This window comes from Galleria mellonella, unplaced genomic scaffold (assembly GCF_026898425.1).
Source record: "Galleria mellonella isolate WM207_F2 unplaced genomic scaffold, CSIRO_AGI_GalMel_v1 utg65, whole genome shotgun sequence".
NCBI lineage: Eukaryota > Metazoa > Arthropoda > Insecta > Lepidoptera > Pyralidae > Galleria > Galleria mellonella.
The window spans coordinates 8,453,104-8,464,845 of NW_026442138.1; the positions used below are offsets into that span (position 1 = coordinate 8,453,104).

The 11,742-nt window shown below is 34.2% G+C and overlaps 3 protein-coding genes across 4 annotated transcripts in view; 1 reads left to right on the top strand and 2 right to left on the bottom strand.

Moving 5' to 3' along the window:
* LOC113519814 (probable Rho GTPase-activating protein CG5521) overlaps positions 1-5,392 on the top strand; it is a 34,426-nt gene extending 29,034 nt beyond the window's left edge. For both annotated transcript variants that reach the window (XM_052900403.1, XM_052900405.1), the window contains 4 exons: positions 33-188; positions 558-716; positions 1,966-2,215; positions 2,714-5,392. In XM_052900403.1, the coding sequence (XP_052756363.1) occupies positions 33-188; positions 558-716; positions 1,966-2,215; positions 2,714-2,991 (843 nt within the window). In that variant the 3' untranslated portion in view covers positions 2,992-5,392. The remainder of the gene's footprint in view (positions 1-32; positions 189-557; positions 717-1,965; positions 2,216-2,713) is intronic.
* A 338-nt stretch (positions 5,393-5,730) lies between these two features.
* LOC113519602 (anaphase-promoting complex subunit 2) lies at positions 5,731-8,410 on the bottom strand. The gene has a single exon (XM_026904721.3). It carries the CDS (start codon positions 8,224-8,226, stop codon positions 5,908-5,910), a length of 2,319 nt encoding a protein of 772 aa, XP_026760522.1. The 5' UTR covers positions 8,227-8,410; the 3' UTR covers positions 5,731-5,907.
* Positions 8,411-10,049: 1,639 nt separating this feature from the next.
* Positions 10,050-10,993, bottom strand: LOC113519780 (H/ACA ribonucleoprotein complex subunit 3). The gene is made up of 3 exons (XM_026904983.3): positions 10,822-10,993; positions 10,693-10,735; positions 10,050-10,236 (listed from the first exon to the last, which is right to left on the bottom strand). Exons 1-3 carry the CDS (start codon positions 10,873-10,875, stop codon positions 10,139-10,141), a joined length of 195 nt encoding a protein of 64 aa, XP_026760784.1. The 5' UTR covers positions 10,876-10,993; the 3' UTR covers positions 10,050-10,138.
* Between the last annotated feature and the right edge of the window lie 749 nt (positions 10,994-11,742).

Here is an 11,742-nt window from a genome sequence, read left to right on the forward strand (position 1 = left end):
TCTATGTTATGTAAAAATGAAATGCACCATAGGTGGAGCTGGAGAGCCACGTGGGGTTCGCGGGCGGGCTGCGCGGCGGCGGCGGCGGCGGCGTGAGCGCGCCCTACGTGGCCACGCTCACCATGGAGGCACTGTTCCACGTCGCCACGCGCATGCCCGCAGACACACCCGACGCTATACTCAACAAGGTGACCACCACATTCACGGGATATTATAACTCGCCCAATAGACACTTACACGGAGTATTGATTTTGCGTCACAACTTGTTATATAATCATTTGTTACATAACAAAGCCGTTGGTCCATTAAACATATGTAATATTTTCTCTTATCTCCCGTACCTAGGCTATTTAATTCCAAATTATTTGTAATCTTGTAGTCTGCCAGATAGATAATCAGTCGATTGAATAGAAAGTCTTCCATAAATAAGAAAAAAATATAAATGTACTACAAATTATTGACACCAGCCTTATATAATATAATATATTCTCAGCCTGTCATTCCAAGTTGTTTGGAAAAAGAACTTTATTATTATTGATTTTATTCCAATATCGTAGACCCGCCACCTGGGCAATGACGAGGTACACGTGGTGTGGAGTGAGCACTGGCGGCCGTATAAGCGCGATACGCTGCCTACGCAGTTCTGCGACGTGCTAATTGTGCTGTACCCGCTGCCCGGTGGTCTTCTCCGCTGCACTGTCTCTAGGAAACCAGATGTATGTAACTACACTTTGTGCTGTACATTTTATCCATAGTTTAAGGATCAAATTTGAACTTAATGGTATTGACTTTACGGCTTATTTTTTTTTTAATGGGTGATAATGGAATGGTAACCCCGCCCGCGCTATCGGTATACACTGGCGGGGCACCAGTGAAGGATGATATATGAGGATGAAGCAGGTCAGTTAGCCCATCGTGACGAATTCAACAAGAATTGTTCACGATGGTTTCCAGGGGGAACCACGTGGAGGTCGACCTGATAGTGTATTGCTAGCAATGGGTTCATTAGACCCCATTACTAACAATCCCTTCCCCCCCTTTACGGCTTATTGAAAAAAAATTATTAAGGCTACGTTTTATAATATTTTTAAGCTAACGTTATATTAGGTCGATCTTCGATAACCGACCATTTGCTAAGGAATACCAATAATAAAATTGCCTATAAGATGTTAGTCTCGGCTGTGCACAAGATCAATCCTTATGTCGACATAACTCTATGGAAACTCAGGTTTGGTTGATCGTTCGTGCGACCATATTCGGTCAGCGGAAGTTCTCGCCAACATTGCACGTTATCTTATATAACGCGCCACATATATATATATTATCGATAGTCAACGCCTTACTGTCCGACTTGATCCACTGAAACTGCGCAGAGATGTTGCATCTCTGTGCATCTTCTACCGAATTTATCATGGGGAGTGTTCTGAGGAATTGTTCGGATTGATACCTGCTGCTGATTTTCACCACCGTACAACCCGCCACAAACTAAAGTTTCATCCCAATCATCTGGACGAGTGGCGGTCTTCCACCGTGCGTTTTTCAAGGCACTTTCTTCCACGCACAACCATTCTTTGGAATCAACTTCCAGCAGCAGTATTTCCGAACCGATACGACAACATAACCTTCAAGAAAAGAGTATATTCCTTTTTAAAAGGCCGGCAGCACACCTGCAATGCCGCTGGTGTTGTGGGTGATCATGGGCGGCGGTAGTCACTTACCATCAGGTGAGCCGCATGCTCGTTTGCCCCCTGTCGTAAAAAAAAAAAAAAAAAACTCAGCGGGCGGTGCGTCTTATCTGCATAGTACACTAGTAGATATTCATGCGACAGAATGACAAACACGTAATTTTATAATACTGTATAGTCAAACAAATATTTGAGCTTGTGACCTGAAGTACTTAGTACTTGAAGTAACGAGGTGTAATATTGTATTTGTCACGGAGTGGTGCGTGGTGGTGCGCTGCAGGTGGGCGTGTTCGGGCCGCTGTGGGAGGAGATGGTGGTGCGCGTGGAGTGCGGCGCGGCGCTGGCGCGGTGCGCGGCGGCGGCGGGCGGCCGCGCCGTGCGCGCCACCATGCCGCTGTACCAGCACGCCTACAGCGAGCGCGCGCGCAGCCTGCACGCGCTCGTGCACAACCACACGCAGCCCGCCACCTTCGAGCACTTCGTGCAGCGCGTGCGCGAGCCAGTGCCGCCCGTGCCGCCCTCACACACCGGTACATACAGCAGTAAATAAGCAGTGCTCACACCCACATTGATACTTTTAAACTTACAACATATTTATTTATTTATAGCAAGGCAACAGATTACAAATTAATACATTAATAATATAAATATTACATAAATTAGCATTAAATTTGCACTCCAATAACTGCTCTGCATAACATTCGATTCGATTCGATTATATATATTAAAAGAATGACGGCTATAAATTTAAAGTAACAAATTGGCAGCCTTAATGTAACATTGCAAGGATTGTTGGCAAATATCAAGGTCCTTGCATACATTGTTATATTTTCTGCACATGCGGATAATTAATATGAAACGGTTTATTTATCCAGATACACCCAATATTTCATAACATATATGTTTATTATAATAATAAACGTTCAATGTGTTCACTGCAACACAGTAGGTTGATAAATGTCTCTGACCATCCGATTGGCATTTGTGTGCATATTTGTTCTTATTATTATGATGTGTATGCAATACAGAGCAAGCCAGCAGCCGGCTAGCGGCGGCGCTGCTGGATCACGGCGCTAACGCATGGGGTGCGAGTACGGACGGGCACTCGGTGTCGCCGCGGCCGACGAAGCGACTCGGGCCGTTTAAGCGATCGCCGGCGCCGCTCTCCGCGCCCGCCACAGCGCCGCCGCATCTGTCGCACTCAAACCCGCTACTGCCGCTACATACCGCCCCTACCGCGCCCGCAACGTCTGCCGCTACCGCTATCGCGCCCGCGCCCGCTCCCGCTCCTCGCCGCAACCGGTGAACCACTCTTTACTCTCCTTATATGTAACAAGTTAACTATCGGTTTAAATGGCACCTACAGATGTTCTGGAGATTGTTGATTTATTGCGGTCGATTCTGAGGCGCCATTTCTCTAAACTTATCTCTAAAATTAAAATTTCAGTTTGATATAACAAAATCTTTAGTCTTAGGACGAAGTAAACTAAATTTCTAATAGATTTAAGTCAAAATTATTATAAATTTAGAATGTGATGGCTCATAAAACAGTAATTTTGTGAAATAGTCAAATTAAAAAATTACGTTAAGAGAAATGATTAGAAAAATGACGTCACAGAATAAGCTCTATATTCAATGGTTATGAAATAAGTGATGATACTTATCATACTTAACATAAAATGCGCTTTTATTCCTCAATATTGGCTTTACAGTCCAAATATAGAATAAATCTCTCTAAGACCTGATTAAGATCTCTCAATTTTTCTTTCTTTTTACAATAGTATGAACTCTGATCAACATGGATCAGTTGTGAACAAGGAGGCCTAAGTAAGATAGTTAATTTTATATAACATTTCTTCTCAATAATAAACTGTAGTGTGATTTTATAAAAAAAATACATACATTTTTTAAATAAACACACTATCAGTGAACAATTTGTGATAAATAAATTTAATACAGACCATGTAAAAGGCTACATTTATTAATCACCAGTCAACATTATGGAGCCTATGTAATGGTTGCCAATACTAAAATTCAAAAGAGAGCAAAATAGTAAGTTGCTTTTAAAATGTCACACATGAAAACAATTTTTTTTTTTTTGTAAAAAAAAGTATATTTGAATCACACAAAACATTACAGTATGATTTTATGTTTTAATGATATTTTATATATACAAAACTGTACTTTTTTTTTTTTTAATATACATAAAGTATTATTTTTCAGATTTTTAATTTTGTCCAAATAAGTAGGTAATAAATTTGTCCCAATATTTTTACATAAACATAGGTAAAGTATGTTTATGTTGAGTATGTTTATTTTAGTATTAAAATGGTATATGAAGTCAAAATATAATAATTATAGTGTCAAGTAATTATACATACATTTTACAGCAATGAACAGCAACTTAGTAAGCCAAAAAATATGAAGTAAAATTTTTAAATATGTTTGAAAACTAGTATTTAGTATTAACAAATTAATTCCCATAAATACTTTGTTCTGTAAGGTGATGATTTGCCATCAACGCATGGCTTTACAAGTTTTATTTTGTAGACCTAAAACATATATTGATGAACTGTCCTACGGTCATGGAAACAAGGTCAGAACATTAATGTGTCACTTGGCGGTTATATGCATATTGTTTATGCGAACTGTATAATCAGTGGAAATATTTTTTAATTTATTAGTAGTTTTACAATATTTTTTTTTAATTAGAAAGCTACTTCTTTATACAATGTTCTAATTCTAAGATGTGTACTTGTATCATCATCAGAGTACTTTTTTTATGGAAAACTACTGTCACTTTATATAATTACAAGCCTCTCCCTATATGAGAATGATATAGCCTAATATAACCGCCCTAATCACGTAGCATTGTATAGGGTTTTGTTTTGAGTTTTTCTTCACACCTCACTGATATATTGTGCTTTATTCCCCTATTGTCTACTAGAAAAGGAAAAAGAAGTAATAATGTACTTTATTCTTTCTGTATCATTCATGAAAATGGTATTAATTTACTTAATAAATAAGTTTTTGTTGGATGTGTTTATGTATGTATACTTACAATTATTTATTACATTCGTCCAATGAGAGATTCTTAGTACTAGGTAGGACAGTAAACTTAATAATTACATGTACTTAATTATTTTTAAGACTTTTACTTTAGTCTTGCATTTAAAATGTTGTGTTAAAGTTTGCTAAATGCCTAACGTTTAAATAAACATTCATGCGTATTATTTAAAGTATTGGTTTGTTGCTATATTATTAGTTATACGAATAATTTGATTTTATTTTAATATTGAATAAACATTTAACATTTCATCTATGTTTCTTGTAAATATGTAAACTAGTTGTAGAGCTTTAACTGTCGTAGTTGAATTTATACTGTAAGCGTATTAAATAAAAAAAAATCTTATTTGCACATAGATAAAAACGCCATTATTTTCGCTGTTTTCAAATATTTTATTTCCTCGTTAGTGAAACATTGTTTTTAACGTAACTTGCCTACACAATCGTTGTATGCAACTTAACGAATCTATGTAAACCCAAAGTTGCATTATTGCATGTTGTTGGTTTTGCATATTATCATATTTGTCAGTAAATCCGAACAAATGGTGCTTATAAAACGAAATTCTATAAATCTACATTCCATGATAATGTTACTATGTACTGTTTAGGTAATGAAATTTGAAATGCTGCTTATAAATACAGTCCATTGTTTCATTTATGTAATTACAACACAATCAAGGATGTCCTTTGCATTTACATTAATATTCTATCCTTTATTATTTACCCTCAATAATTACGCATTCCATTGAAAATGTTTTTTAAATAAACTGTATTTTTTAAACACCTCACATTAACTTATATTTATTGGTAAAAACATATTTAATTTTAATCAGTATTTTTATAGATGTTAAGACTGACACAAGATTATATATTGAGATCACTAAGTATTAAATTATTATTCATATTTTATTAAATAATGTGGTGGAAATATATCTTAATATAATTAATTTGATAATAATTTGTTGATCAAAACAATAGCTTCACAGAATAATTGTCGCTTTATTAAATAATAAACTGGATATTAACCCACAGACATTATGTAATGTAACCAAATTTTTTATATTATACAAGGATGAAAAATAAAGTTGTTAAAACTTTTTTCTAAATTTTATTTTAATACCTTTCATAAAATCTATCATATTTAATTATATCGAAATTATGTTTTAGGCAACATATACATACCAACTTGTAAAACAAGCTGATGAGTTCTTACTTTTGTATCTAAAAATTGTCTCAGTTCCTGAAGACTGCATTCAGTTCCTGGAGCAAACATCTTTAACATTTGATGAATGCGATCTAATGGTAATGAATTTAAATTAGTGAGCATTGCAAAAATATAAGACCAGAAAACTTGAAGATCCCTCTCTCTTTGATCATGTGCTGATGCCATAACACTCTCTGCCTCATCATCTTCACAAATCATTTCCTGGACTTGATTTGTAGCAACATTTGCTTTACCTGCATCAGAATCATCTACCAAAACATAAATATCAGAACTTTTCTCTGAAATTAGGCCCATTGACTGCCAATATGTTATTTTTCTTCTCAATATAGTTACAGGTACTTTCATTACTTGATGAAGATCATCAAGTGACCACTCTGGTTTAGTTTCAAAATGCATAATTAAAGTAGCATTAAAGGGAGAAACTGTTAAATCCAGTTTTTTGTTTCCTATTTCAATTTCAATATTAACATTGCCAAGATGAGGTTTCCAATCTAATGTTCTATTTCCTTTTAACGCTTCATAGGATTTTGTATAAGCTTTAAAATGATTTTTTATTTCTTCTGGTAACTCTAAAGTTTCATCTTTGAAAGGAGGCCAGAATTGTGCTGATAAAATCATAGCATTTGAAGTGAACTTATTGGCTGCTTCAAACTCTTTATCTTGTTGTATAAGTGCATTAATGCGTTTAGAATCTGATATATCTTTAAGCATCACTTCACAAAAATGCAATTGTGATTCTCCAAACCTCAATTTCAATAGTTCTAAATATCTTATTTCTTTTTCTGTGTTTATTACACTCTGCGCTAGTAATCTATCTGCTAGCAAAGTTCTGTATTCATTAACAAATAGTTCCTTGCTACCATACACATTGACTAGCATTGAAATAATATCACTTGCTTTTCTATCAGCAGCATTAACTTTAGGATCTGCATCTACTGGATCAGGATTCCACTCATCCCATGCTTCATCTTTATCACTGTCTCCATCAGTTTCTGCTGCAAACTTAGCAAGTTCTTCAGCTAATTCACTACCAGCACCATCCTCGGTGAGGCTGCTCACTACACTACGCACAGTATCCTCTCTGTTCCTCAAGTAGCTGCGTACAGGTTTGGTCACAGTGTCTAGTATGACTCCTGATGGATCAAGATGACGCAATGCTCTTATGGTTGAGACATAAGCAGTGAGTATGTCAGTTGTATTCACTCCATGATGTAATAGTCTTGTTTCCAAAGCCACCTGTAACTTCCTACAAAGAGTTGCCCTCAAGTCAGTTTTCTCTAAACATAATTTTATATCATCCACTGCAGGTTGTGAATCTGGATAATCAATAATTATATTAAAAAGCTGATCAATTCTCAGTTTAGTGTAACTATGGTATAAATAATAGCTAAGTTTCTGCTTGAACTTCTCAATGGCATTTTGAATATTTTTATCATCTGGAGGAGGTTTTGATGATCCTGCACAATATATTCTTGTTAACCATGACATGACAGTGGTATCAAGCCAATTTTCTAAGAAGGCTATGTGAGAAACATCAAATGTTCCATTACATAGTTTTTGTATGTGAGACTCTATTCGTAATTGTATGAAGTTTGTTAATACTTGTCCAGTCAGCCTCTCCAATAAATTAAGCTCCATCAATTTCCTATTAGTATCATGAAAAACTTTTACAATGTATGCACAATTGCAATCAGAGTATTCATTCCAACAACCAGAACACATAACATCTTCTCCCATATCGGAATTTTCATACTCATTATCAAACACATTGAAAGATACTTTATAAAAGTGGTTTATGATTACTTGGTAATTTAAAGGCAGTTGTGACAATAGGGTAGCCCGCACAAGCTGTTTGAATCCTAATATGACATTTTTTTCACCAAATACAGGTTTGTTATCTCCACAGCTGCTATTAAGTATAGTTAGCTGTCGTAGCATATCGTAAAACTTAGAAACAGCCTCATATAGATCGTTCACAGCAGATTTAAACAACTGGAAACCTTTGATTTCCTCTTCTATTTTCATAAATTTAGACCAAAAAGGGGGTATTACACGTTGCCGAAGATATTTCTCGATATGGACGAGTACGAGATCTCGAATTCTAACTTGAATACCCAAACCGACAATTATTTGTTGAATTTCTTCATATTCGGCGGCTGTACATTCACTAGAGATTGTATCGTTCAAAATAGGAAAAGCATAATTTATTCTATTCCAATAAACTTTTAAATCGCCTGTTTTGTACGACATCTTTTAACAATAGTATTATAATTTGTATGTTTAATATGTAAAACACTAGTATTGAAATAAAATTAATTTACATCGAATTAATTTAAAACGAAAAATTTGTAAACACTATGTATAGAAAAAGACAGTAGAGACAATGCACAGAGTATAGAAACGTATAGAAACTTTTTCTATACACTAGACTGCTATGAATTGACAATTTTATCACTCCTATGTAATTCATGTTCTTAGCTTTACACTATACCATAAATGATTGCCTTGCTTTAAAATGTTTATTGGCCTTGGAATGTCGGTTTAGAGATATCTGACATTGCCCTATTTTTTTTTTATATTATCATAAATTTGAATCGTAATCACATAATAATATAATTTTCTTGTTATTTGTAAATAAATATTTAGGATAACAAAAAAAAATATATATATATATATATAATTTTATTTTGATTTTTTCGATCCAAATTCTCCCGTCTTAATTGTAAATTTTCAATTTCATGTGGACATTACCAATCGTTATCTTCGTCCGTGCTGGAATCTTCTTCATATTCCTGTTCATTGTATTGGCTTCATTTCTTATTCCTTCACTGTTCAATCTATTGAACACTAGAACACACTCTCGCTTGACATAAGATCTACACTAAGCAAGCTATCTTTTAAACACTAATTGCGCACTTATTTCTTACCTTTAAGCTTCTGCTGTTTACTCTGAGTTATAGATTACTATTTGCTCTTCTACTGTAATTGTTTTATTTATTTCTTATAGTAATAATTTATGTATTTATTTATTTATGTATGTATATATTTATTAATATGTGTATGTTTATATTATACGAATATATCAAGTATTGTTTTATTTTTCCTGTATTCAAAAATGCACCGCCTACGTATTTCCCGGTTTTTTTTTTATGGGTGATAATGGTATGGTAACCCCGCCTGCGCTTACGGGAATGCTGGCGGAGCACCAGTGAAGGGTGATAGATGAGAATGATTTTTAATTTTTAATGAACATTTTTAATTTTTTAATTGCTAGTAATGGGATTCTCAGTCTACATTACTAACAATCCCTTCCCCCCCCCCGTATTTCTCGGTTTGCCCAAAGGTGGACTGGTAGAGAACACTGTTCGGTGTTAAGTGCACCAAATGTACATAGAATTTTACTATCCATTAAAGTTTAAATAAATAAATATAAAATTAAAAAAACAATCTGTCACAGGCGTCACAGATATTCCGATCCTGTAACATTGTCTATCCCTGTCATTCTCTACATCCACCTCTAAAATCTAAACTTCATTTCATATGATTAGCTATTACGAACTAAATTTATAATAGATTTAAGAGCATTTAGAACGATTGCTTATCTAACAAATTACCTGCTTATCATCAGGTGGATTGTGATCGCTTAGCTCCTATAAAAAAAGAATTGTTGGTAGTTTTATAATATAGTGATTACTTGCTATGCAGATAGTCCTTCTTCTGGGGGGAAAGGGTTTGTAAGTAATGATAACTAATAGCCCCATTGCTACCAATATACCCTTTCAGCTCAACCTCCAAGCACTTCCCCCTGAAAATGGTCATGGATAATTCTTGTTGAATTCATCATAGTGGTCCAACAAACCCGCATTCATTCTCACCTATCATCTTCCACTGGTGCCCCGCCAGCGTATACCAATAGCGCAGATGGGATTACCATTCCATATTCATCCATTTAAAAAGTCCTTGTTCTTAGGATCTTAATGTATTAATATCATATAATATTAATAACACATTCAAATTTTAAAATGGTTTCAGTTAGGTAACTTATATTGTTTTGAATTAAAAAGAGTTTTAGATGTGGTTTAAACTTAAACTTTTATTATAAGCACAGATTTTCTGAATGTAACTATATTATTAGTTCACAGAGAAAATTATATAAATATCATTAATGAATAGGCTCTGGCTGCTGCGTTAGTAATAGTCCAAATCTTTTTTTGATTGTTATTCTTTGTCTTGAATATTTATCTTCTGGGGAGAATCGAGCTGAAATTTAATAATATTAATTTATAATAGAATAATAATTTTTAATCCTACTACTATTATAAGCATCAAAGTTTGTAAAGTATGTGAATGGAAGTTACTCTTTCTACTGAACAGATTTGAATTAAATTCGGTACACAGATTGGTTATATCCCAACTTAACATATAGAATACTTTATATATTGATTCACACAAGCAAAACAGCAGGATACAGGGAGTAAAATTACAAAAGCAGAAGTGTGTTTGTTCATTGGTTAGGTATTGAAACCTTGATGGCTCAAATGTCATAAAATTAAGTAAGAATTATAAAACATTATATAGTAGTCTGCTTTCTTAATAAATAAAATTAAGAATCATTCTCTACAAATACAATTTGAAAATTGTATTGTGAAAAAAATTGATAAATCGATATGACAAAATAAACTACAGTTATATCAATAGTAATAAAACAATACATACCAGGGTGTGCTGATAAAGTAGGTTTACCCTGAGGATCAATAGTCTGTAAACAATAACAAAATGGAAAATGTTTATGGAAAAAATACAATAAATATTTTAGGTTAGGTTAGGAAACTATTACAAACATACCGACAACGTGTATTGTCTATCACCATTTTCATTTAAGTAATATCTTAGATACATTTTGATAGATAATTTTATATAATATTAGTTTCTATATTATGGGAAAAGACTCGTCTTCTTTGTTAAATTCGCTTCAACAAAAAAAAAAACTATAATGAAGTACAGATTAAATAGACTATGCCATAGATTAGAGAGACTAGATTTTTTTTTTATGGATGATAATGGAATAGTAATCCCGCCTGTGCTATCGGTATATACTAGCGGGGCACCAGTGAGAGATGATTGGTGAGGATGAAAAGGCAGGTTAGTTAGCCTATCCTGACCAATTCAACAATAAATTAGTTACAATGGTTTTCAGGGGAAACCGTGTGGAGGTCGACCTGATAAGGTATATTGATAGCGATGGTGACTAACCTTCCCATTACTAACAATCCCTTCCCCCTAGAGAGACTAGTAATAAAGCAGAGCTAAGAACATGGAATTACATAGAAAGAATGATAAAATAAAAACTGTAGATCATATGATCGTACAATACTAGATTATATATTCGACAGAGTTTATGTAGAAAGTATGCAAGTAGGTTGTATCTGAATTTGGTAGGATTATATGGCCGCATAACCCTTTTTTGTCCTACTTTAAAAGAGTGACAGACAAAATTGGAGTGTCATTAAATAAATACTGTACCCCTCACAAAAATCGCATAATTTCTGCCCTCACTTAAGAATAAGATTTTATACTGAACACTAGTCATTTACAAGATAGACTGTGGCTGTGAACAGGAAAAGGTTAAAAATATATAGCGGCAGTTAAAAATAGGCAAATAAATAAATCGGCGATTGTAGAATATTATTCAACAGCTCTACTAATCAATGGATTGAGCGCATGACTCGAAGATTTTATCTATCGAACGTCATTAATATCCTTAGA

Excerpts from the sequence above, each read along its gene's own strand:
- LOC113519602 (XM_026904721.3), bottom strand. The coding sequence starts at position 8,226 with ATGTCGTACAAAACAGGCGATTTAAAAGTTTATTGGAATAGAATAAAT.
- LOC113519780 (XM_026904983.3), bottom strand. The coding sequence starts at position 10,875 with ATGTATCTAAGATATTACTTAAATGAAAATGGTGATAGACAATACACG. Across the intron at positions 10,736-10,821 it reads ATAGACAATACACGTTGTCG|ACTATTGATCCTCAGGGTAA; the intron begins GTATGTTTGTAA and ends TATTGTTTACAG. Across the intron at positions 10,237-10,692 it reads TACTTTATCAGCACACCCTG|CTCGATTCTCCCCAGAAGAT; the intron begins GTATGTATTGTT and ends ATTAAATTTCAG.